A 26,078-nucleotide genomic window follows, 5' to 3' on the forward strand; every position below is an offset into this window, starting at 1 on the left:
GATGTAAAATATGCTTGTTTTTTACCTCCAAATTTCATATATAATATAATGAAGTAATTAAAAAAAAAGGTTAATATAAAAACATAACGTTTTTTTTAGGAAACTATGAATTTGCCTTATCCCAGCTCCTTTGATTCTCAATAAGGTATTGAAGCGCCATCTAGCGCTCTTAGTAAGAAGTGTGACGTTATAACACACATCCAACTGATATCAGCTGAATAACTGCAAATTGATTTAATAATATTACACCAATAGTACAATCTCATCATAAAATGAAATTGCTTGTTTTCAGGGTCCTGATATTGAAAGTCCCTTGAATCTTTAAACAAATATGCGTGTTTTATGATGAGAGGTTAACATTTCACCATCATTCACACAACATGAAAAGATGGACAGACGCAGAGCCGTGTCCTGCAGCTATAATAAAGCAAACCCTTCCTGAACTGGCTGCTTTGTTATCTTGCCATGCCAAACAATGGAATTGTTCTCAACCTACATAATGCATAGTATGACAGCATGTTGTGACAGCATTATACAGTATATCACATGGCGGTTGACTCTCAGTCTCTTTCCTTATAGCCTACCAACTTTTATACTTTGATTTTTTTTTATTCTATTTATTGTTAATTATTTTTTGGATTGTTACCCTCTAAAGGCACCATTATTAGTATATGCTGGGTATATATGAGTATTAATATGTTAATTATTTCAGGTTAAAGCTGTATTTTTCTCTCTCTTAAAGATGTGTGTGAACAGGGACATCTAGTGATCCAACTGTACACACATTTGTAAGGTTTAAGTGTACTATTTTCATTATCTCAAAGTGGACTAATAATAGATCCAGCAAACATTTCTGTATTTTTCAGACCCAAAATAATAAACCGAGGGCAGCCAATGAACCGTATGTCTGAATGGGGTCAACCATGCAGAGCCACAGTACATTAAGGGGAACTAACATTCTGCAAGGACGAGGCTGAGGTGAACCAGACGGCCTTTAGGACCCAGCAGACTCCCAATGAGAATCACATGATAGTGCTTTAGAGAAGCGGGCAGGACGTTGATGATGTTGCTTCCTCCTGTTAACCAGATGACCATAACAGACAAAATAGCAATAGCATTATACAAATGAGTGATAAGTTAGTTATAGGTTTAGTCCTCGCGGGAAGGCAGCGGACATGGCTGCCGGTGTCTTACTCTTTGTTGCTGTGAATCTCGCCTGTTTGACTGTCAGTGGAAACTTGGTAAGAAGGAAACCAATACTACTACTAGGCTACTACTACTACTACTAAAAAGACACCTGGAATTCAAAATCTTACTCGAGTTAAAGTATATAAGTATTAGCATCCAAATATGCCTACAAGTACCAAAAGTATCTTAATATACAGAATATCTAAAGAATGTTGCAACTGCTAAAGGTAAGGGGCTAATGTTAAGGACTTTATATACTGCTAGGTAGCTTAGCCTATAATAATGTATATCATAATGTATTAGTTGATTATATTTTGTAGTTATAACACAAATCTGCAAAGTAACTAAGTTTTAAAAAGTACAATATCTGCCTCTAAAATGTGGTTGAATAGAAATGTATAGTACCATAAAATGAAAATACTCAAGTATGTACCTCAAAACTTTCTGTATTTATAGTATTTGAGTTAATACTAGTTACATTCCACCGCTGATTGTGGGTAATGGAGATTACAGAGTCAAGAGTTTTAAATGCACCTTACCAGAGATCACGCCATCTCTTGCAGGCCTCTGGAGAAAGATCATTCTCTATAGACTACAAAAACAACTATTTCCTCAAAGATGGGAAGCCTTTTCAGTACATCTCAGGCAGTATTCACTACTCCAGAATCCCACGGTACTACTGGAAGGACCGGCTCGTGAAGATGTACATGACTGGACTCAATGCTATCCAAGTGTAAGTTCAAAACATCATCATTCTTAAACACATATTTTTCTTTCGGTCTGTCTTTACTGTACATTTACTTGGTCTCCACACAGATATGTGCCCTGGAACTTCCATGAGGCAGTGCAGGGGATCCACAGCTTCACAGGGGACCGAGATCTGGAGCATTTTTTGGATCTGGCAAATCAGACAGGCCTTCTGGTCATCCTGCGTCCCGGACCGTACATCTGTGCAGAGTGGGAAATGGTAAAAAATTGAACTTCTGAACTGTCTTACTAAAATTTGTTCACATCATCACAGATTAAAGCGCAATAAATGATACATTATCAAGAAAGTACACTAAACCAATAAATTACAATGTGGCATTATAGGAAAAAATGAGAAAAGAAACAAAATGCAGACTATCAACAAAAGTTTAAAACAAGAAGTATAGAGATTTACATAATAAATGTCGGTAGACCAAGCAACTGTGTTACTATGATGTTAGTGGGATTTGTATTTAACATATATAATGCTTTAAAATACAATTCAAAAGGATGGATGTCATTGGGCATTCCAGTTTACAATTTAGTGAGAAAGAGACTGATCATAAGACAACCTGGATCATTAGTAGTCACCTTAAGAAGAAATCCAAAACATGATATCCAACTGTATCCTGTCTGCATTCTTTCAGTGATGTTGTGCATTTGATAAAATGTGCCACTTTCGATATATCTATTTCTTGTTGATATTTAAAAAAAAAAACTAATAATAATTTGTTCCTTCTTCCTAGGGTGGATTGCCTGCGTGGCTACTTCAGAAACCCAACATCATACTTCGCTCAGCTGACGCAGGTATAACAAGCACCTACTATATGTGTCTTTGTCTTTTTTATAATAAATGTGTATATAATAGTAAATATACCATTGATTTTCTTTTGTCTGCTCCAGATTATGTTGAGGCCGTCAGCAATTGGCTTGCTGTTCTTCTGCCCAAAATGAAGCCATGGCTTTATATCAACGGGGGCAACATCATTACTGTCCAGGTAGAGTGTTAAGTGGGTAAGTTTTGTATTAGTCAGTATTTTAATATTGGTTTTCTAAATCATCTTATTCGGCTATAGGTGGAGAATGAATATGGAAGTTACTTTGCTTGCGACTACAACTACATGCGTCACCTGCGGACTCTGTTTCGCTTCTTTCTTGGTGAAGAAACAGTCCTGTTTACCACTGATGGAAACACAGACAAGGAAATGACATGCGGGACTCTGGAAGGATTATATGCCACAATAGACTTTGGCACAGGTTGGTGTTGGTATTGTATGTGAATGATTACGAGATATAATTCTGTACTTTCTGAAGTCTTCTGTAGGTAAAGTTGTACTTTGTGCTGTTTATCCCCTCATACAGACACCAACATAACTAACGCCTTTAACCGGCAAAGAAGGTTTGAACCTCGAGGGCCCCTGGTTAGTTACACGCTGATTCACTCATCTTAACATGCAGTATTACTGACACTTCAAACCAAGCATATGATGGAAAAAATGATTTCAATGACGTTGCAGGTGAATTCAGAGTTCTACACTGGCTGGTTGGACCACTGGGGAGATCCACATGCTGTGGTTAATGCTCAGAAGGTCAGCAGAGTGCTAGGAGAAATGCTAGCTATGGGGGCCAACGTCAACATGTATGTCTTCCCAAACACTCACAAACCTTTCTCTTCTCTGTAATATTTCCTTTTATTGAATTGTTCTATATTTTGTTAACAAATCACATGATTGTAGAATATTGGCCGCCTTTCCGTGAGGATGCATCAATCACCATTTTGAGATAAAACTGTACTGTATGTAATTATTACAAGTTTCTCCACTATTTAACAGTCTACCCCTCTCTCTTCTCAGGTACATGTTTGAAGGAGGCACTAACTTTGGCTACTGGAATGGTAAAGTTATAATCAATATCTTAGTTTTGGATAATCTGAGTTGTTCACATGATTTTAGATGGAGATAAACGTTCTGCATGTATCTTTTTGTAACTAACCAAAGGTGCTGATCATGACACAAAGTTCCGCTCAGTGGTGACTAGTTATGATTACGATGCCCCACTCTCCGAAGCAGGAGACCCCACAGAGAAGCTGTTGGCCATCAGAGATGTCATTAAGCAGGTACCACTGATTGAACTGCCACCCACTAATGTTGATGTGCTGATTATACTTGTTTATAAGTCTAAGATTAATAATAATATAATAATTATATCACTGTTTCTCTACAGTTCAGGGATATTCCCTCTGGCCCTATGCCACCAGCAACTCCTAAGTTTGCCTATGGCTTTGTGACCCTGGAAAAGGTAATACAATTTCATATTTTAAAGTGTAAAGAGCAAGAGGTTGTGATTGATCCCAACAGTAGACACTTTTTCAGGTTGGCAACATCAGCAGTCTATTGAACACCCTCTCACCCGTCGGGCCAGTGAAATCCCAGTATCCTCTGACATTTGAAGAGATGAAACAGGTATGGCGTTTGTCTGAAGGCAACAACAGGGGAGGGGACTAGTGTTGTAGTGTACTGGCAGTAAACCTCTTGAAACATGGAGAACTTCTAGACTGTTGTGTCTGCAACCTGTCATGTTTATTGTGTTCAGTTCTATGGATACATGCTTTACCGGACCACGCTGCCCCGGGACCTCTCGGAGCCTACACCACTTATTTCTCCACTCAATGGGGTTCATGACCGTGCATATGTATCTGTCAATGGGGTGAGCCTTTACAATGAACTTTTGTTGTCTAGCTAATCTGATTTTTCAGGTCAGGTATAGGGAAAACATCACAGATTAAGACCAGGTGTTTATAGAATGTCAGGTTGCATTTTTTTTTTTTTCAATGTTCATGACTTTGTGTCTGTGTGGACAGGTTTTCCAGGGTCTTTTGGAGAGAGACACTATGCTGGTGATCAACGTCACTGGACAGCAGGGGGACACTGTGGACATCCTCGTTGAGAACATGGGCAGGGTAAACTTTGGCAGCAAGATCAATGACTACAAGGCAAGAAAACAAAGTCCAATCCTTTAGAGTAAATCACACTTCTTTAATGCTCTTGTTTTTACTTCAACCATTGTTTGGGGTTCAGCGTGCAGGAACTCTCGGTTCGACCTCTGTCATGAATACACAGTTATTACTGATCTGTACAAGTACTTCTCCTATAGACGAATTCTTCGTGTTTTTCACCCATTTACAGATTTGAATTATTAATGTAAAGAATGATATAGCCATAGTGCCATGGAAAGTCCCAGATGGTAACAAACCAAAAACCCTAAAACTTTGAAATTATAAATGAAACTTGTATACTATTCCCACTTGTTGGATAGTAACTGTGCTTTAAATCTACCTACACAAAGTCCCAGTATTAGATGGTAAACAGTATGTAAACTGCAGGGCCTTTTGAACAACCTGATCCTGGGTAAAGATGTGCTGACTGACTGGAAGATCTACCCTTTGGACATCGATGGAGCCATTGCTGCTGGATGGCCTCATACAGACAGTCAAAAGTCATTCCCCGCCCCTCAGAAAGACCCTTCAGTTGGGCCAGTTTTCTACATGGGAACTTTACAGCCCAACGGCCTTGCCTGGGACACCTTTCTCAAACTCAATGAATGGACAAAGGTAATGTTGATTTATTTATTTTTTAATCCTGTGGGAGGATTTCATTATTGTATCCTAATCATTGTTGTCTTTTTTTATAACAGGGTCAGGTTTGGATTAATGGTGTTAATCTGGGACGATACTGGCCAGCAAGGGGCCCTCAATTGACTCTCTATATCCCTGGACCCCTACTCAGCACCACCCTGCCCAACAACATCACAGTGCTGGAGCTGGAGGGGGCCCCAGCACACCTACGGGTTCTCTTCATGGACCGGCCTCAGCTTAATGTCAAAAAGTCTTAACAGAGCACTTAGTTTAGTGCCACAACATTTTCTAAACATTTAGCTGTAAAATTATACATCCCCAAATCTGTATGAAGAAGTTTGACTGAAGCAGAGTCTTCTGAACAGTTCACTTCACGAAATTTGCTCCATGCTTTTTTCCGCATTATTTTGGTGGTATTCTTTTTACAGTGTCTAATCAGCTGTATCATTTGTAGCCAATTCTTTATCATCCCAATCCAAAACTGCTTCAAAACAGCAGCTTCAGGTAAACAGTGATTCATCGAGGAGTTTGTTTCACTGACGCCGGTGGCAGAAAGGACAGTGATATATAAACCGTAGTACAGCTTTTTACTGCATTTTCTTTTCGTTTTTTACATAGAATGAATAGTGAATAAATTATACATTTATTGCGTAATGTTTTCATACAGTATATGCATCCAGTTATCTGATATCATCTGCCATAATAAATGTTAAAAATGTCATTTTAGAGTTCAAAATGAAACTGGCACACTGACAAGCCATATTCTTCTTCTTTCAAGGCTGCACAAGTGGCTTCCTTTCAACTGAAATGTTTCAAATGGGTGTTCTATACATGAGAGTTAGGTCTTGCCTGGAAGAGTGTTGGCTTTTCGATGTGCCTGGACACAGCGAGGGGTGCAGAAGGAATACTCTAGATACTGAAATGGGATCTTCCCAAGCAGAGACTCTCCGCACAACCAGCACCTCCTGGAGAGAGACAAACAACAAGCCCATTTAATGTTAGTGACATTTGGTGGGAAAAAAAGGGCATTTACAGTACTGTGCTTGCTGACACTACAGCATTACTTAAGTCCTAATTCATATAATGATTAAGCTAAGGATGGCTCTGGGGGGACTTACTTCACATTAGAGAGGCCAACTCCTGTTGCAGCAACTTGCTCCGCTAACCTCCTCTCTGCTGCCAGAGCTCTCTACAAACAACAAGGAAACGTTAACATTTTCAAGAAAAAACAACATTGTGATTAAATACACGTTAACTCACCTTTTCACGATCAGTCAGAGATGCAAACCTCTTCTTTTCTTCTGCCTCCAACTCTTGTTTCTTCTTTTCCTCCTTCTGCTCTTTTTCGCGTTGTTTTCTCAATGCCTTTTGTGCCTTTTTCTTCTCCGTCTTTTTGGATTCAATCTCTGCAGTTAGTGGCCCAGGGACCTTGAAGTGTGCGAGTGTAAAAACATAAAAATAAGTGCTCTGCAAGTATTTAATGGCATACATGTCAAAAATCTGACTGTAGATTCTTACCTGCGCCTTGCTGTAGTCATATTTGTCAGGATTCTCAGCCATGTATTTACGAAACACATTCCTTGTGTCTTTGTCAGGGGCGACAATATACGGGGTCTGCCCTTTGTTATCCCTATAAAGGAATATTGTTAAAGTCTGGGCATATGTTCACTGCAATTGCTGCAATTTATCAAACTGAATTTTGACCTTTACTACCCTTGACTATATTGTTTTTATACCTGCAGGCTGGGTCGGCTCCTGCGTCCAGGAGCAGCCTGACCACTGCCTTTTGTGCAGCTGCTGAGGCTACATGCAGCAACGTGAACCCAGACGAGTCAATGGGCTTATTAAGGAGAGTTAGAGCACTTGGGACATCAGAAGGGTTGCTGTCCAACTGCTCTCGACTCTCTGACGTTTCTCCAGGTAGCTGAAGGACTCTACATAGAGTATCTGTATCCCCAACCTTACAGGCTGTGAACACTTCATCCCTCAGGCCATACTCTGATGACTCATCAACAGTTTCTATATAGACACAGAAAGCTTAATGAGTATCTTAAACATTATATATTACAGAGGTGGCAAGTTGCAAGTTAATAAACAGTAATGACAAAGAAGCGCTTACCTTCCAGTGGTTTCTTACTCTGTGCTTTCCTCTTCCTCTTGTTCTTTGATTGCGCCTCTCGAGGCGCGTCTTCTGCCGGTGTAACCACTGGCACTTCCTCTTCTTGATTGTCTGCTTCTGTCACACATGGATGTGAAATTTCATAAACACTGCAGAACCTTTGTGTGATAAATACGCATTCTTGGATTTCTGTATTGTAGCCACTATAGCCACTTATGTGACGACACAACGGCGCAGACCTACCCTCATTTAGAAGTTTGGGTTCCTCCTTTTTTCTCCTCCTCCTCCTCCTGTGCCTGGAGGGATATATCTCAGACTCCCTGAGGTCCAGAGTTCCTATTGTTGCCTCCACCATCTCCAGCTGGATCTCTCCACCCTCTACTTCATCAGAGCTATCGTTTTTTTCGTTTTCTTCTGCTGACGCCAAAAATATAGGAAGTGTATTATAACACCAACATTAACAGTACATAAAGTTTGGGTTGAGGCATCAATAAATTAACTCCTAATTTTAGTGAGACATATTTTTCCACATCAAGTTCACTTCAAGTGCAATAGAGTGTAGGCCCGCAGTGTCCAAGGCAACCTCTTAAACTTACCTTTCTCTTGACTGGTATGTATTTGTGCTCGGAGTTTAACAGATTTCTTCCAGGCCTTCTTAGATGGACTGAAAACTGCAGACATGTCTGTGTCTTTCCCTGCAACAAGATATTTTGCACACAGTATTGATTATAGCCTGGCTGTATGACAATGAGCAGATAACATGTCATTATTCCAAGGATATAATTCAGCTCACCATAAACATGGATGGTGGAAAGCACCTCGTGTACCCTCTGTGCCTCTCGAAAGGTTGCCCTGCGAGTGGCAAATGGAATTGTGTGGACCCTGGGATCTTTTTTGTCAAAAGGAGCTGCACGACCACCAAAAAAGATGCTTTTATTGTAGCTGGGGGCTCGTACAAATATTGCAGAGGCCTCTTTCAAATGTTCAGCCCAGCTAGACAGAAGATCCTGAATCTCCTGTAAAAGATTATAAAAATGTGTGCACGGGAAAACAAACTTGCTACCTTACTTTATGATTAAGGTAGAATAAAAACACATCCAAGAATGGCCTACACTGAAACAATTTACGTAGTTTTCTTTCTAATTTCAGAATTGTATTAGTTCATACAACTTAATTAAAGCATTGAACAATAATATAATTAGTAGTATGTGTTTAACGAAGAGTTTAAGCGACCCTTACACAGACAGCAAACTCTTTACATGAATACACACCTAGGCTCTGTGGATGCATCGGCACACTCACAAAAGTAAATAAAACGCCACTAATAAAAGAAGGATAGATACCCTAATTAATATTTTAATAGGTGCTCAAGAACAAAAATGGAATTCAGAAGAAGATACCATCAGGGTTACATGGATCATTATCAGCCATGTGACTGAACATCATAGCTTAAAGGGGCAGTTCACACCAGAATCAAAAATACATATAGTTCTTAAAAGGCATTTTTTTGTGTTTTTGTTTTCAACCTCCTGCCACTTAGGGCTGTAGTTCTTTGTCAATTAGATGTAAGATATTATAATCAAGAGAACTGCACTCAGGTGTTGCTTAAATTGAGAAGCAAACAGTTGTTTGACCGTGCGCTAGATGATTGATACATTTTTGCTATTTATGAGAAGAGAGTAGTAGAATACGAGAGGAACAAAGTGGCTGTATTTTTTTGTATTGCAAAAGAGAAAAAAATACACTGTGTTGTTATTGGAAACCCTGGACAATTTGGTCATTTACAAGACGTGTCTAAAACATCAACTAAGCAACCGTGGTGGCGTTCTATTGAAAGGCAATAGGGTCACTACAGAAGTGCTGTTTATCAATGTAGATTGATTTGGTTTGAGTTGGTCCAGTGTTGGAAATATTGGCTGTAGAGATATAATGGAGAGATGGAACTTGGCTTGAGGTGCTCAAAGCGCCAAAAAAATGCTTTTGAAAAATTCAACAGCAATGTCTCTTTTCAGGAAATTATGACCCAGTTAAAATAATCCACAGATCTGGTTGTGAGCACTTTCAGGTAGGAACTATTTTCTTTCTAGAGAACAACTCCTGCAAACCTCATCACAGAACAAAGTGTAAACATGTACTTCCTCAGAGTACAAAGAGTAGCTATGCTATCAAGATGATGCACCGTACCGTCTCTGCATTGGTGTGAACTGGCAGCTTTCCTGCAGCTTTCAGAGCATTGTAGACCGGAGCGTTGCAAGTAACCGGAGGATTCATCTCGTCACTACTCTTTGGTCTGAACTCACTATGCACCCTCCCGGCCACACACGCCGATTCACACGCTAATGGTGAAAGGAAGATTGATTACACAAACTGATACAGAGTAAGATAGTAAGTTGTTTTTAATTACCTGCTTACCATTAGCTACACAGTAGCCACTTTAAATAGGATCCATATCAATAGCTTACATGATAAAGTATGCAGTGGTGCCTATTATTTTATTCTATATTTTTATGCCTATTTTTTCTTTCTTCTTTCTTTATAAATAGTATGTTATTACTTTAGCATACATTGACATGAGCAGACAAATAGCATTTGTCATTGCTTACAGAAGAACATATCATGAGCAAAGTCTGGCCTAAGTAGATTCCCAATGCAGGTTTGATGTGTTAAAACGTTAAGAGTAACGTTTGTTGAACAGAGTAGAAATGGAAAAAGAGGATATGTCTGTCACGTTTTACTTGTTAGCATCTTGGTTTGTTAACTGATTGTTGACATAAGTGTAGCTCTAATACAGTAACAAAAGATGTGAGTGCAAAGATTTTGCTAACGCAAGTTACAATTACCCTGGGGGCTAAGCACCCTGTCTTTCAATCCTAGTGACGTCCCTGCCCGGAGGACACCATTACTGTAGGCAGACATTTCTACAGCAGATATCTCAAACACTCAAAAATAAAAAAATCGATACAGCATAGTATCATGATATTTTCAGTGGCAATACTATATTAATACACAGGCACCAAGTATGGATCTTTTATTATATTTTTGTTGGTCAGTTTGTCTGCTTGACAATACCATTTTGCAGCAATAAAATTGAAGTGAGATAAACAAACAGAACTGTATAATTTTAGATAAAACAGCTGTTGACCAAGTTTCCTTTTGGGGACATCGTTTGGAATTGGAAAAAAAATTGAAGTTGGAAAAAAGGTTATACATTGCAGTATATCGGAGAATATTGCAAGTTGTTTAAAATCGCAATTATATTGTATTGTGGCATAAGTATCGTAATGATATTGTATGGGGAGGCGTCTGGTGATTCCCACCCTATGTGCAACTCACACCAAAACAATCTAGATTGATTAATAGCACTACAGGTAGGAGGGAAGTATGTATTTTTGATTTTGGGGTGAACTGTCCCTTTAATTAGTTTGTACTCTGTAAATAAAATAGAAAACTATCATTGTAAAGGAAAACAAAAAAGAAAAGGTAGTGCTGTTTGTTAAATGAACCATAATCTTGCCTTGACTAGTGCCGCCTCATTGTGTCGCCTCAGAGAAGCACCTGCAGATTTGGGCGTGTGACTGCGGTTCTGAGAGTCTCTAAGTCCTTGGGCAGTGCCTCGCTTCGCTCGCACCGTGTATCGGTGGAAGGTCTTGTGCTGAAGGACTTCTTTTCTGTAAAATGAATGCTTTGTGTTGGGCAAGTGCTCACCTGGGTCTCCTTTTACACTTACAATTACAGCCATTATGTGTAATCTAAGGTACTTAAAGCAAAAAAGCCCAAAACACTGTCCACTCACCCTTGGAATACAGCACCGGCAAAGTGTCCTCCACCTGTCATGAGAATGACCCACACAGTTTTCTGACTTATGGCCTTCAGTGAGGATACCACATCTTGATCATCATCGGACTGAAATATTAAAGGACATAAAATTAGAATAAATAAATCAATGTCAACATACACATTACACACTGTACTGTACCTGCTGAGTCTCACCTGTCCCCGCAGAATGCAGCGGAACACTGAAAGGTATTGCCCAACTGAGTTGTGGAAAAACACCTTGCTGGAGGCCCGGCCAGTAAATAAACTGGTTTCAACTGAGCTCTCATTATCAGTGCCGGTGACGTTGCTGCTTGTTCCCCCACTCTCACTATCTGAGTCGTCTTCTTCTGAATCGGACTCTGAGCCTGAGATACTTGACATGTCTCCTGTAAATAAACGAAAATGAATCAACGGTTAAACACTTCAACAGCCCGTCGCTCTTGTTAAGGATTCTCGTTTCCTCACCAGCTCCGGTCTTCCTTTCAAACTCTTCAGCTGTGACTGGTGGCATTCCCGAAATCTTTAGTCTCAAGTTGAAGCGATGCCAGTCAAGCTTGTAGTGCTCAATCTGAAATTTAAAGACAAAGTTTGAATTACTTAAATTAAAACACATACTCATGTACAGATTCAGTACATCAACAGATCTGTTTTGAACTAATAGAGTAGAGTTTGAAGTTGTGTGGTCACCTGTTCCTCACGAGCAGTGAAGAGGCATTTGCAGGCTGAGCACACCATCTTGTCGGACACCTCTCTAACCAGGCTGGACTCTCGCTGTCTGTCATCTTCTGGTGATTTGTTTTCCAACTCTATGAGGAAGGCAACACAAGGCTAGTTTCAAATAGACAGAAAATGATGCTATTTACTACAGAAACAACAGCTACAATTCATTCCTACCGTCTGCGACTGGGGCAGTTGTTACAGCCTGCTTTAAGACGGGGTTCACTTTTCTCAGTCCAACCAAAGCTTCGTCATTTGGGCACAAATGAAAGATGGAGCGGTAGTCGTTTCCAGTCGTCGTTGTCATTTCCTATTTGTACCTCATTAACGTTACCTGCTACGTTAAGACATTACAAAAAGAAACGTACTGTACGTTTTGTTAGGGGTCACAATAATAACTACACTTGTTTGTTTTTAACAGATTAGTCAAACTCTTAGCTAAAACATTACTGTTGTAAACTGGCAATTGCTAAACCACTATTACTGAAAACTACCAGTTATCTTATCTGATGTAATGTGACTAACGTTAACGTTATCTGCTCTAAGAACGAGACGTGTAACTTTAGCCATTGCAGTGAAAGTAGTTATTTATTGAAAGGCTGTGCTGTCTGTGCTTTTATGATAGTCCTTCAAGTATAATAGCCACAGTAAGTTAACTTTATAGCAAATAACGTACCATAAAATGATGGCTCGAAAAAATCGTGGTATGAATGCTGCCTTGTGGTGTTTCCCTGGTGTTTCCGCATGACATATCTATTCTACGGAAGCTCGAATGCGTCAAAAACGCGTCAATGAGAAGACTTTCACAGAAAATAGCCCATGATTCCCAATAGCAGTATTGAGATGTGATTTAAGTACATTTACTTTGTACTGTACAAATTGGCCGCATTTCTACCGTAAAATTATTGTACTTTTTACTTAGTCATGGTGCAGTTAGATTATCAAAGCGAAAAAGTAACATATGCACAATTTATGATTATAGGTCAAGATAAGAATAAAAAAAAGTAATAAAAACAAGCCATGTTCTGCAAAACGAGTGTCAATCATGTAACACTAATTACAATCCAGTGATAAAAATGTACTCTGAAAAGACCATTCTGTATAATAATTTGTTTTAGTTTTGGTACTTTAAGTATTTTAGTTTAGTTTTTTTTTTTTAGGCTAACACTTTTATAAGTGTTTATATATATATAAACAAATACACACACATACACACGCAATATTGGGTCAATTATTGTGTGAAGCCACTGCAAAATGATCCTTTTAGATAAAGGCTATTCATTTCCTTCTGTATTCAACGCCCTTTTCAATGTTGTTTATTGCATTGTCTAGGGTTAACAGCCAATGTAACAGTTGAACACCACTTGCTTTTTATTGTTAACCAATCTATTATAGGTCTTCTTTATTTTTTCACATTCTACTGCTGAAGTTTGTTTTCACAAGGGTAGACATTTTACACTCCCAAAACCAATATTTTTCCAAAAACAACTCCAACAAGGAAAAGGGTAATGCTGCAGGGAAAATCAAAAAGGTTGTCAAGTGTAATTTAAATTTTTCAAATATCCCCCCCAAAAAAAATCACATAACAATGTTTACAGAAAATGTGAAACCAAAGTAGAAATATAGTCTCATAAACTAAAAAAACTAAACTACAACTACACTGGATGCATACTGGATGGATTGATTATGACAATGGAAATTGTTGTGCATTGGGCCTACTGAGTGAATGTATTTTGTGCCTCAGGTCCCATATGAAAAATATCAACTTTCAATGGTCCTTACAGCATTTAAGCATATTGCCTGTACTTAGTAAACTTTAAGTAAAAATTGTGTCGTTATCAAATTAAAAACTATTTTTCTACAAAGGGTGTAACCACATTGTGGGCACAGTTATGCTATTTTTGTGCTGCCTTTGATAAGATCAGAGGGGTCAAAAGTTTTCACATTCAGTTCTCAGGGAGAAGTATAGATACTAGGGTTTAAAAAGACTTGTAGAAGTATCAACTCAAGCTTTTTACATAAGTCTAAAAGTACTGGTTTCAAAACTATTTAAAGTATAAAAGTATAAGCAATGTAAGGGGGAAAAAAATGCCATTGGAGGAAACCACCATAGGGGCCTAAAGTGCACTACCCCACCTCCCCAAAAACTTTTTTCTAAAGGCCATAATGACTATAATGTTAATGTTGAAAGATTTGGGATGCACCTGTTTCAGCAGCCTTCATGCCCATTAAAAATGGCCGCATTAAAGTACAATGCAAATGCATTAATATGTGTAGCCTACTACTGAGCAGTGACATGTGTTTCACGAGGCGGAAAATCTGACGACTAGTTGCTTCTAAGTATTTTAATGGTACAAAAAGTCAAACCTCGGAGGAATGTTATCAATAGCCTTTTTTTGGAATGCAAATGTACATCCAAGCATAGCTGCAGGAATCTATCAGGGCAAAGGATTCCCTCTATCTGGATGGCGCAACTCATCTGTTTTGGGATTTTTTTGTTTTGTTTTTTTGAACGATGACAAGCCCGAATGAAAACAAGCCAAACTGAAATAGGAGTAACAAGGCTATTTTTAAAATATGAGTAGAAAGTACAGACAATTGCGTGAAAATGTAAGGAGTAGAAGTAAAAAGTTGGCTGTAAAATAATTACACCAGTAAAGTATACATAGAGACCCAAACATTCTATGTAACAAAGTGTTTGTATTTTGTTAAATAAAAACATTTTATTAGATGCAACAATATATGTATATATTAGACAATTAATTAGGAATATAAAATGCAATTCTAAAAACAAATCTGTAATCTACAAAAAAAACTGTTTAATTTTTAAAAACATTGATTTGCTTCAATTTCTCTTTGATTTCCCAGTTGGTGCTTGGATCAAAGCTTTTGCTGTTGGCAAAGAAAGGTAGAAAATTACCTAAATTAAAAGTTAAATTAAAAGTTTACCAGTATATAGACCCCCCCCCCCCCCCATGTTCCCCTTACCAGCTATATCACAAGCCTTTGCCTCTGCCAGATGCTCTTTCACCTCCAGAATTTCAGCAGCGAGGCTTCTTGCCTTGTTTGTGACACGCTCACTCCTTTCCTGCAAATCATTCCTTTCCATTCTTAAAGAGATTGAATATACAGTCAAATCATCATCAGACAAGCAAAAAGTTTGGTTTATGCAGGTTAACTCTCTTGTCTCTTTATGCTTAGCACATTACCCGTCTGCAGAGGCTTGACCATTCAGTTGTTCAGAAAGATGCCTTTCCTCTTGCAGCAGATAACCCAGATGCTGCAACGCGTTAACAACTCCGATTTTGTCCCTCATTAAATCCACTCTCCGGTCAGTTTCTCTGGTACTGCAAATGGGAACAGGACTCATAAAAAATATAAATGAACAAATTCAACACTGAATGATGTGATAGTAATCTATGTAGGGCCTTAAGTACAACTATTGTTTTGCCAACTTAAAGTGAAGCTATCAACTCAGGTTGATCATATAAAAAGGATTTAGATTCACTTCCTTGAAGGGTGAAACAAAACATCCAATAGGCCTACATCTCAGAAATTCTGACTGGGATAAAAGATCCATCTAGGCCACATTGCCTAGCCCTATGGGCCACAGAAACATGACAGAGATTAAAGATAGTGTTTCAGGGACCAGGAAAAGCTTCCTTTTAACATTCATCTAAGAGTATGGATACTGAATTAATATTTAAATAAATAAAAAAAGTTGACAAACTAACTATAACAGTATAGAAAAATACTTCCCTTTGGCTTACAATGGCGTTTATGAAACTGAGATGGCAACTGTCAATTAGCGCCACAGTCAAATGTGAAATGTTAAACATGAATTCACACATGGACCGATAACCACTTTATGGATAATCACCGTGTGACGTATGCAGAAACGTCACAGGCAGGACAGGTGCTGAAGACCGAAAGTGTTTTACATTCTAATCCTGAGACCAAATTCTCCTCAACTCAAATTAACCAATCCAACGCTACACACGGATTTTGATAAACGGTAACGTTACCACAGAATAAAGTCTTCCTCAGCACGAAGTCTTTTCTGCTGGGCCTCCAACACTTTGAGATTGTTTTCTTGGATGGCATTCTGCAGGTCTTTGACCTGATCCTGTGAGAGGGGTGAACACGTGAAAATAACATACTTCGTTTTCTAACAAAGATGCAATAATACTCACTTTGTCAACATAAATGTAACGTTAAATGTAATTATCCTTGGTCATTCGTAACGTATTGACGTATTTCGTTGTAGCCACCGACATCAAACTTTGCAAATGTAGGCTATGCTTATTATTAATTAACGCTACCTAGGTATGTTAGGTTAGCTTCAAGTTAGCGTCAACCTACCGTAGAATTTCCGTGTTCTGACATAATTGTATGGCCAGAAAAAGCGGCCATGGTATAACGTATACGTACGCGGTGTTTCTTATACGTTCTACCTAGCTTCGAGCTGCCGTACTGCCGTCATCATCTTTACCTCCCTTTAAGTAAAGCACTTCCGAGTGAGTTCCTTAGAGCCCGGATAGCTCAGTCGGTAGAGCATCAGACTTTTAATCTGAGGGTCCAGGGTTCAAGTCCCTGTTCGGGCGATAATATTTTTTTCTTCTTTTCAAAACATATTGAAGATGAGAATGTGTTGTTAACACATGGGTTTTGCGAGTGTTATTTATCATATGAAATTGGAAGACCCGTTCAGTAACTGTTGGTAAACGTAGCTTCAGTAGAAACAAAACACCACTCCAGTTAAATGTATAAGCCTAAAATTGCCCAAAAACCTATGCCAAACATTAAACCATTTAATTTAAAACTAGTCATTAAAGTGGAGCTGTTATTACCCACAGTGAAACATCACATTATCCTACTATGGAGTTGTTGTTTATGAATGAATCTAACTAATTTGGGGATTAAACTTACTGACAAACAAACAACAGTAACTTATAATTTACCTGAGATAATCATGGGTATTATCTCTGGACAGTGATTGGAAACACCTATAAAGCTAGGTGTTTGTCCAGAAAAATGGCAACACTGAAGCCATCAGACTTGGAAAGATGGAGCAGATTATCATCTTGTGCCTGGTTTCTACCTGTCTCTCAGCGGTACATGCTCAGGTAAATATGCATGGGATTGGAGTGGGACTGCAAACAGACTGCACCAGAATTGCAAACAACTTTGTCTGACTTTTTTTTGCAGACTTTTTTGTTCAGCCCAAAATGGGGCCCCATTGGCTATAAAGGTAAATGCAATTTGGATTGGATCTAAATGTTAATGTGACACAGCAGTAAAAACGCACACGCTGACTAAAAACTCTCCTTTTTAAGAACGTGAAGAGCATGATGAGACAGCAATGGATGAAATCATTAAAACTAATGAGTTCCAAGGTATATTGCACACAATGTATTTGCATTTTTTTTGCACTTTACACAACATGCTCTAACAAATGAGCTCATGTTGCCATGTCCAGAATAATTTTATTTCCTATGATTTCTGTCTTAGCTTCCCGAATCATAGATGGCACTACCAGTCTCAGAGATGGAGACATTGCTGTTTCTTCTGGAAGGCGCTCTAAAGTCTGCTTTGCCCGTAGCTGCCTCTGGTCTAAGTCAGTGGATGGACATGTCTATGTTGCATACAGGCTCTCACCTGAATACTGTACGTTATTTTATTTTTCTGTGTAAAAGTGTAAACAGATGCAATACATTACAGTCTGGTACTATTTTTGATTCACCACCTTTGTATTGGATGATTTATGAATTGTCTCTTCTCTTTCCACTCTGTCCAAACAAATGACTAGCTGAAATTGAGACAAAGATGATAAAGAAAGGAATGGAAAGCATAGAGAAAGGTACCTGTGTGCGGTTTGTTCCTCAGACTCACCAGCGAGACTACGTCGACATCCAGCCAAAGTCTGGGTGAGAGCATTTGTTTGGAAAGTTGATCCCTGCAGTCTTTGTTTTCAAAATGTTACTCCTTTGACAAAATGGTTTTTTTTACTCGTGTGGAAGAAATGGGAGAGTTTAGTAGCAGCAGTTTTTCTTTTCAAAATATAATAATTATAATTATAGAACATATAATCTAAATGAATAAACCTTCAATTATCATTTAATATTAACTTTCCTCCTCTATGGTTCAGCACTAAAGTCACTCCTTGAAAGTTGTTCTAATGAGTGTGTGTGTGCGTGTGTGTGTGTGTGTGTGTGTGTGTGTGTGTGTGTGTGTGTGTGTGTGTGTATGTGCGCGTGTGTCGGTGATAATCCAGGTGTTGGTCCTACCTTGGAGCGCGTGGTGGAAGACAGACCGTGTCTCTCCAGAGCCCCGACTGCCTCCGGGTTGGAGTGGTCGCCCATGAATTCATGCATGCCCTAGGCTTTGTGCACGAGCAGTCTCGCTCTGACCGGGACAACTATGTCACCATCATGTGGCCGAACATTTGGAGAGGTAAATTTAAAGGGACAGGAAGGGTGGTGGCATTGGGGAATGAGTTCTCTACAAGTGGAAAATTGAAGAATAATGCATTCTACACCAGTTTTTTTAAACTGAGGTTTAAAATGCTTAACGTTGTGTAAAAAAATACAAATGATTAATTCGCAAATATTTAAAGTATTTTCTGATTTCCATCAGATCGGTTGAGGAACTTTGAGAAATTTAAGACTGACAGTCTGGACCTACCATATGACTATGGCTCAATCATGCACTTTGGGATGTAAGTAATAATTACATGTAGATCAATCAATATATTATAATGTGGCTTATGTCGTATGATATAACATGCATATATGTTTAGGTATGCCTACTCTCAGGATGGGGAGCCAACAATCATTCCTAAGAACAGCCAGAACAGCAAGAACATAAAGCTGGGCCAAGCATCGACTCTAAGCCACATTGACCAGATGAAAATCAATAAACTTTATAAATGTGGTTTGTACCAAACATCCTAACTAACCTCCAGTAATTATTTCAGAGCTAGGAACTGTATTGCAAAATGGGCAAATATAAACCTTGTCACCTTTTCTGTCTCTTTACGCAGGTGGCATGGATGGATACTAACCAAACTGATTAAATGTGAAACAGAAATGTAATAGCTAATATAATAAACTGATCTAAATTATGGAAACAATTTCAATAAAGATTGATTCAAGCTTTCTATTAGCATTTTCTCTATATTTGTTTAAACAAGACATGTCGCTGAAGGTTGAGAAAATAAGCGGGGGTGTTTGTGTTTTGTCCTTATCCGCCCTGTTTATACAGCATGTGTCATTTTAAAAAAATCAGTAACTGATTACTTGAATGTGAAGAAAACTTGCAGTTTTGGAAGAATTAAAGTAAAGGTCATTTGATCACAGTAAAGGAAAAATAGACGGAAGTGTGTTTTAATCAGAGGTAGACTAAAGAAAATACCTTGCTTGATTAAAAAAAAAGCAATTTGTGGTATGACAAGAATATATCTGTACTTGAAACCATGCACCCTTAACTCAGATACAGCAATATTATAGTATTGTTCTGTCAGTGGCGTAGGCAACATTTCATAAACCGCCCACAGATGGAATTCTTTATTCAATCATTGCCCTTCAAATTTCCCCCTTGATTAAAAAAAAGGAATAATATTTGGAAAAGGATAAGGGTTTGTTTTTATGTATTTACCTATGTGAAAAAATAGACAGTTATAAACTGATAGTTTATCGCAAAATCACTGGTTACCAGTACAGTCAGACACAAATTGCTGGTCTGTTGGAGTGGGTGGACAGTTATTCTCCCGATAGCAACTGCTGAGTTGTAGTGCATCCCAAAGCAAAACACATTGAAAGTCTCTTCATTTCTGAAAGTGCTGAATCTTCCATGCGCTAAGTGAAGGTTAGCATCAGGACCACCTGTTACGGATCAGCAGTGGACTTGAGTAAATTACACACGTTGGATGATGAGGGGACTTTAATCATGCTTCCAGATAGAACAGGTGCCCTATCAGTAGAAAGCACTGGAGACGAAGTAGGTATATAGATTCAGGGGAGGTGAGGAGTTCATTTAGCTCTTGCACTGGAAGACTGTGGATGGAAACTGGTTTACCAAGCTGAAACACAAGAATGCATTCGACCATGATCCTTCTGGGTGTCTTGTTTGGCTTGTTGACCCAGGTGTACACTCTACCTGTTAAGGTCAGTACCAAAACAACTTATTTTAGAGCAAAAGACCCTTTTAGTTTTGTCATGCTTTGCAGCCAAATGTATTAATATGCACCCTTGTATTACAGAATTCTACTGGAGTGCATGAGGGAAAAGTGAGATTAAGAAGGACATACTCAGGTAGGCCCTGTAAAAGGTACTCTTACATGCATGTAAATTGTACTCTTCATTTTAATAATAATTTGGAAATGAGGGAGACTTGCATCTGTCTTTGTTTTGTGTTCAGATGAAATTACAGACCGGGATGAAATGAATGCAATGGATCAAATCCTAGAAATCAATAGCAGTAAGTAAACTGGGAATGATATGAAATTATGCTGATTTAAGTTGTTTTATGTATGGGCGTGTGTTTTTTTTTTTAAATACCCTGGATTAAGTTAAAGGATTTTTCTCATCAGGGTTGCGAGCTCCCCGAGGACTGTCAATCAGAGATGGAGATATTGCAGCGCCATACATACGGAGTGCAATAACCTGCCCTGGCAATACCTGTCTGTGGCCTAAATCAGTTGATGGATTTGTTTATGTTCCATTCATGATCTCTCCACTATATGGTATGAATCTAAAGATTTAAAGAGGTGTTGCAAATGCATTGGGAGTCCAAATCTTTCTGTTTAACTCAAAGTGTTTCTGGTTGTTGTAGATGACATGGACAGAATCACCATAGAAACTGGGATGCAAGACATTGCCGCTGGAACATGTATTAAATTTGTTCCACGCACTCATGAAGGCAGCTTTCTTGATATTCAGCCAAGATATGGGTGAGCATGACTTTTAAATGTCTTGAAATTCACTGCGGGTGTAGTCTCGCTAGGGCCGCACTAATATGGCCAAAATGATAATCACAATTATTTTGGATCAATATTGAGATCACGATTAATTATCATGATTATTTGTTAATTTTAACCAAAACAGTTTGATTGTCACATAGGCTATTTATAACTGCTTTCACATCCATATTATGCTACACTACTCTTATTTTGAAGTTGTTTGTTGTATGCCCGTTATCTACTGGACAAAATATCAACGAGGATTTCGGTACCTCATTGCGGTGCCACTTAAATGTCTGCGTTGCTCTCTGATGCTCCAAAACAGACGTTAGAGGCAACAGAAACATCGCTGCATGTCACGCTAGTAAACACTAATAACACATCACAGCAGGTAACGTTAACGTTAGCTACAGTAGTAACTGGATTAAAGGCTAAAATGGTAAAATGCAAAAAAAAAAAAAAAAAAAACTTAACCGTTGTAGTGTGACTGTATTTCACTGTAGAGGATTCCAACAGTGGAACGTACAAAAGTCTGCCACTAAAGCTACGTGCCATGGCTCCAGACTAACTCTGTGTCTTTGTTGCGCCTAACTTTTTTATTTAGGTGCACCAGCACAAAATTTAGGTGCAACCACATTTTTTCTTGCGTCACTGTTAATGCCACAATTTCAAGGTCACCTTTTTTATCACACTCCACAAGAATAAGGTGTAGTTAATACTTTTTTGAATTTGAAGCACAATTATATTGTATGTAAATTATATATTTTTTTTTAATAAAAAATGGTTTCAAGTGCTTCACTGAGCTGCAAAACTAAGAAATTGAAGCAAAAAAGTAAGTGCTACTGTTTAAAAGTGCGTCCCTGAACTGAGACCTAAATTCCATGGATCAAAGTCTTATAGATGACCCCCCCCCCCCCCTTGCTGTCGCATGCCCCTCGCATGGCCAACACCTGTAATTTAGCCTTCTTCTCTTTTGGCCTTGGCTAAACCAGCTTTCCACACTTCCTAGCATCAAATCCTACAAACTCCTTTACTCCCCACTTTAACTGACTTTAAAATGTTATGTTTTAAGTCAGCAGCCACTTTTCACAAGCTCTTGTATTAAGACAGATTGAGATTAAAATAAAAGGCAGAGACAGGGTTTTAAAAAAAGATCTCTGAGAATAACAGACTGATTGAAAGAGATGGGGAGAGAGGGGGACTGAAGCATGTGCTTCTCATACAGTGATGGCCGACTCATTATGAATAGGTCCAGCACCGGTTGGAAGGCGGGTCAGCGGAGTTACCCACGTAAAATGTCTGTATCGTCACTGCACTGCATTTTTATGAACTATGATATTCTGGCCATGGGTGACATCTCTCAACCAGCTCCAGCAGGCTTTGTCTCAGACGCTATTACTCAACAAACTGAAGTCAGTTACAGTCAATAACTTCTTCTGTGCTTTTCGCTGTGGTGGCCACAATGACATGGATTTACCGGCGGAAACACTGGTACAAATACAGGTTGGCCTCTCATGCTTAACAACATACAGCTGTGTTAATAACAATTAAAACTGTGGACAAATTTCAGAAGTGTGGACTGGCGCTGTCGCCGCTGTGTCTCTGTTGCCGGGGAGCCATGTGTGAGTTAATGGGGGCGGGGCTGCGCGGAGAGTAAGAGGAGCGATACAAACACAGGAGAAATGGGTCATGTAACGCGTGTAGAAAAAAACAAAAAAACGGAACATTCTATGAAGGGAATGACGCATTTAAAATATCGCTTGATCATGCAAAGTTAGTGGGAAGCCAAAATCGTGATTATGATTAAAATTTGATTAATTTTGCAGCTTTAAGTCTCACATTGCCAGACCTATCTCCACAGCGCTGCAGAGGAGGACTCTTATTTGGTGATTTTGCAAAATGTAGTGATGACACGTCATTTCCGGTTTTGTACCCCAAGCTGCTGGTCGTTCCTGGGACAGACTGGAGGAAGCCAGACCCTGTCCCTGCAGACGCCTGGGTGCATGTGGTCAGGAGTGGCTGCCCACGAGTTCATGCACGCCCTGGGCTTTGTACATGAGCAGTCTCGCTCAGACCGAGACCAGTATGTCTCAATTGTATGGAAAAACATAATGCCAGGTTTGGATAAATGATGACCTCCCAACATTGTGTCATTGCATTCAGAAAGCTCTGTCCACAGAGTTAATCCTTTCCTCACCAATTGAGTTTTGTGTTCTATCTTTTATGTTTTTACAGCTCAAATTCATAACTTCAGGAAACAGGTGACAAACAATCTGAATAGTCCATATGACTACAACTCTGTCATGCATTATGGAAGGTGAGCTGCTCTTTGAGGTAACGTCATTTTTGGTTTTACATGTTTTGCTGGAGTGTCACAATACCATATACTTCATGTATCTCTCCAGATATGCCTTCTCTGAAGATGGTGGACCAACAATAATCCCCAGACCAGATCCTTACATTCCAATAGGCCAGCGAGATGGACCCAGTAATCTAGATCTTCATAAAATAAACATCCTATATAACTGTGGTAGGTGAACTTACACACATCCGGGTTGAAAAAAAGTCTTTCTTTCATTCAAAATTATTGAGTACATTTTCTCTCTACTCCCCACTACAGGTGTCAATGAGTGACTGGATCCAGAGTGTTATTATTCAGGTATATTCTGTTGTTGTTGTTCTGTGTAAAGTGGTTAATTGTAACTTGTGGTCTTTAGTAGATTAAATGGGCAAAATTACTTTAAAGCAATTTCATCATTCTGTTAGCTTCAGTTATTATCACAGATTCCAGTCTGTACATTTAGATTGTGTTTAGTTAGTTCTGGATACAATTTACTAATCTGGCGTACATGTAAAGTGAAATAAAGTGGAAAGTAAAAAGAAGTATTTTCTCTAAAATAGCTGAAATTAGTGTAGAGTGTTAAATGCCTGCTGCTACCAATTAGATCACTGTATCCCTTCTCTGAATTAGTTTGTCTAATTTTCTGCCTTCTTCTCCATGGCACTGATGGAAGTCAGTCAGGGACTTACATTTCACATTTATTGCTACTATAGACAGTGATGTGTGCAAATTTAATAGGCATTAAAAGGCACTTTATATAGTTTACAACCATAACGTCTATGGTGACAATATGTTTAATATAATTTCAGTTCTGCGTTCCTTGTGGAGGTCATGGCTCTGAATACTTCCTTCACTTCTACACACAACATAAACTGTTAGTAGACCTACCAGTCTTTACCTTAGACATGCTGTCTTCAAAAAACAATAAAGTATTTACTGTCATCTATATTATGTAAAATTGCACTTAATATTTGCAAATGCTTCCGTGCTACATTTAATCTTTCAGACATAATGTGACACAGATATACTGACAAAAAATATTTACACGTATACACAGGTATACATTACAACACATTGAATAACCAACCATGTCAAAGATCTGATACAAAAGTTCCTCTTCCTCAGTCCATGTTCTGGTTCTGTGAGGTGTGGAGAGAAAAAAAAACATTAACACCACAACACAAACATTGCACATGTTTTTGTATTTTTTAATATCTGCTGTACCAATAGAGGGGTATGCTTGTTAAAGATAGAGAAACATACAGTGGTCACATGCCCTGATTGATCGACCGCCGATCATTATGAGTTGGTATTTACTAAAAACATGCGATAGGGTGGTCTGCTCTGCATTAAAGGGTGACCACTGTTTTTATCCAACCTGGACGCCATTTCCCCATGCATTTGTGTCTAATAGACTGATGTTACCAAAAATCTTTGAATTTGGTCCAGTATTGAGCAAGTTTGCAATGACTGGCCAGCGGAAACCGAGCTGCAATATAACCTAACGGGATAAGGTTTTTGTCCAATAAAAGTGAATAGTTTTTGCTACTGAAAGGGTCAGATTGTTACTAAAAGTGTCTGACAACATTATCGATCTTAACGACAACGAAAGGGGAACGTTTGCTGCAAACGTTCGGAATGCTCTGCGATCATAATATTGTTTACTGGGATACTATTAGATCCCAAATGTGTTACTGTAGATGCCATGTTACCAAATTGTACACTTAGACACTTTTACCAACCTGGACATACTATAGCTTAATTAGACAGCAGGCTGTTATAAGAATGTAATGCCATATTGGGCATAGCCTTTAGTCAGACAAAACCCTGAGAGCTCGAAGACAATATATTTATCTGGCCTTTTATTAAGTTTCACTTTCTTATTTGTCATTTGTGGATGATAAAAACTGCTGTAAACTAACTCAAATCAGATCAGGTCACATCTGGTCGCTTCTTCACCCTTTCCCTTACAGCCCATATGTAGACACCAGATCGTGATTGTTGCTCTAAATCTGATGTATTTAAACAAATACAGGAATATAGACTATTACAGGTAGAAAATTGACATATAGGCGACTTGTAGGGTTGTAGCCATAGTTGATAGTAACCACAGTGCAGCCTGTATTTTCACGTTTTTGTCCCTGACTAATGTTCTCTCTTTGTAACACTAGGGAGTCGCAGATTCTCTGATGATTCAGTTTTTGTTCATCACCACATCATGCGAACCTTTGACACACAGGGGCAGGTCTAGAGGGGAGGCCATTGTGTTCAAGGTTCAACCAAAAGTGCAGAAAAGAAAAGGAAACTATTAATGCCGAAATATGATGACATATGTATTGTACTTTGACACAAAAAATAAAAACAAGTGGAATTAATAATGTATGTGATGGATGTTTTATTTGGCAAAATTACATTGTGTCCTTCTATCCTATCCAATATTTTCCTATATTACCAAATAGATTTTTTATGCTGTATTCTGATAAAATCCCCTATGACCCCCTGACTAACTATTCCCCCTGTGCCAAAATCCTTAATTGCCCCTGATCACACATTCTCT

The 26,078-nt window shown here is 38.7% G+C and overlaps 4 protein-coding genes and 1 non-coding gene across 8 annotated transcripts; 4 read left to right on the top strand and 1 right to left on the bottom strand.

Annotated features, from left to right (window-relative positions):
• The first annotated feature begins 1,016 nt into the window (after nucleotides 1-1,016).
• Nucleotides 1,017-6,545, top strand: glb1l (galactosidase, beta 1-like). The gene is made up of 16 exons (XM_034886558.1): nucleotides 1,017-1,241; nucleotides 1,752-1,921; nucleotides 2,005-2,155; nucleotides 2,682-2,742; nucleotides 2,839-2,933; nucleotides 3,012-3,192; nucleotides 3,298-3,356; nucleotides 3,453-3,574; nucleotides 3,789-3,829; nucleotides 3,933-4,051; nucleotides 4,159-4,233; nucleotides 4,308-4,397; nucleotides 4,528-4,641; nucleotides 4,796-4,927; nucleotides 5,318-5,545; nucleotides 5,629-6,545. The coding sequence occupies exons 1-16, from the start codon at nucleotides 1,176-1,178 to the stop codon at nucleotides 5,824-5,826; spliced, it is 1,902 nt and encodes a 633-aa protein (XP_034742449.1). The 5' UTR covers nucleotides 1,017-1,175; the 3' UTR covers nucleotides 5,827-6,545.
• On the bottom strand, nucleotides 5,468-14,293 carry ankzf1 (ankyrin repeat and zinc finger peptidyl tRNA hydrolase 1). Of its 4 annotated transcripts, none has more exons than XM_034886542.1 (16): nucleotides 14,278-14,293; nucleotides 12,399-12,556; nucleotides 12,192-12,310; nucleotides 11,970-12,072; nucleotides 11,679-11,890; nucleotides 11,482-11,591; nucleotides 11,203-11,356; nucleotides 8,482-8,704; nucleotides 8,285-8,383; nucleotides 7,932-8,105; nucleotides 7,689-7,805; nucleotides 7,306-7,588; nucleotides 7,088-7,199; nucleotides 6,830-6,997; nucleotides 6,688-6,758; nucleotides 5,468-6,534 (listed from the first exon to the last, which is right to left on the bottom strand). In XM_034886542.1, the coding sequence occupies exons 2-16, from the start codon at nucleotides 12,526-12,528 to the stop codon at nucleotides 6,408-6,410; spliced, it is 2,202 nt and encodes a 733-aa protein (XP_034742433.1). In that variant the 5' UTR covers nucleotides 12,529-12,556; nucleotides 14,278-14,293; the 3' UTR covers nucleotides 5,468-6,407. The 4 variants fall into 4 exon arrangements, with proteins under 4 accessions (XP_034742433.1, XP_034742434.1, XP_034742431.1 ...); XM_034886543.1 differs by lacking the exon at nucleotides 14,278-14,293 and adding an exon at nucleotides 12,898-12,981 and having other exon boundaries at nucleotides 7,932-8,102; nucleotides 12,399-12,558; XM_034886540.1 differs by lacking the exon at nucleotides 14,278-14,293 and adding an exon at nucleotides 12,898-12,981 and having other exon boundaries at nucleotides 12,399-12,558.
• Nucleotides 14,294-16,752: 2,459 nt separating this feature from the next.
• On the top strand, nucleotides 16,753-16,825 carry trnak-uuu. The gene has a single exon. It is a non-coding gene; the product is annotated as a tRNA-Lys (tRNA).
• Nucleotides 16,826-17,004: 179 nt separating this feature from the next.
• Nucleotides 17,005-19,380, top strand: LOC117953490 (low choriolytic enzyme). The gene is made up of 9 exons (XM_034886598.1): nucleotides 17,005-17,347; nucleotides 17,430-17,472; nucleotides 17,558-17,617; nucleotides 17,733-17,888; nucleotides 18,031-18,148; nucleotides 18,496-18,674; nucleotides 18,858-18,939; nucleotides 19,021-19,154; nucleotides 19,264-19,380. Exons 1-9 carry the CDS (start codon nucleotides 17,288-17,290, stop codon nucleotides 19,281-19,283), a joined length of 852 nt encoding a protein of 283 aa, XP_034742489.1. The 5' UTR covers nucleotides 17,005-17,287; the 3' UTR covers nucleotides 19,284-19,380.
• Nucleotides 19,381-20,138: 758 nt separating this feature from the next.
• LOC117953489 (high choriolytic enzyme 2) lies at nucleotides 20,139-25,005 on the top strand. The gene is made up of 9 exons (XM_034886597.1): nucleotides 20,139-20,386; nucleotides 20,482-20,533; nucleotides 20,640-20,699; nucleotides 20,812-20,964; nucleotides 21,054-21,171; nucleotides 23,120-23,298; nucleotides 23,416-23,497; nucleotides 23,586-23,710; nucleotides 23,801-25,005. Exons 1-9 carry the CDS (start codon nucleotides 20,315-20,317, stop codon nucleotides 23,812-23,814), a joined length of 855 nt encoding a protein of 284 aa, XP_034742488.1. The 5' UTR covers nucleotides 20,139-20,314; the 3' UTR covers nucleotides 23,815-25,005.
• Nucleotides 25,006-26,078: the final 1,073 nt, after the last annotated feature.

This window comes from Etheostoma cragini, chromosome 11, assembly GCF_013103735.1.
Source record: "Etheostoma cragini isolate CJK2018 chromosome 11, CSU_Ecrag_1.0, whole genome shotgun sequence".
Lineage (NCBI taxonomy): Eukaryota > Metazoa > Chordata > Actinopteri > Perciformes > Percidae > Etheostoma > Etheostoma cragini.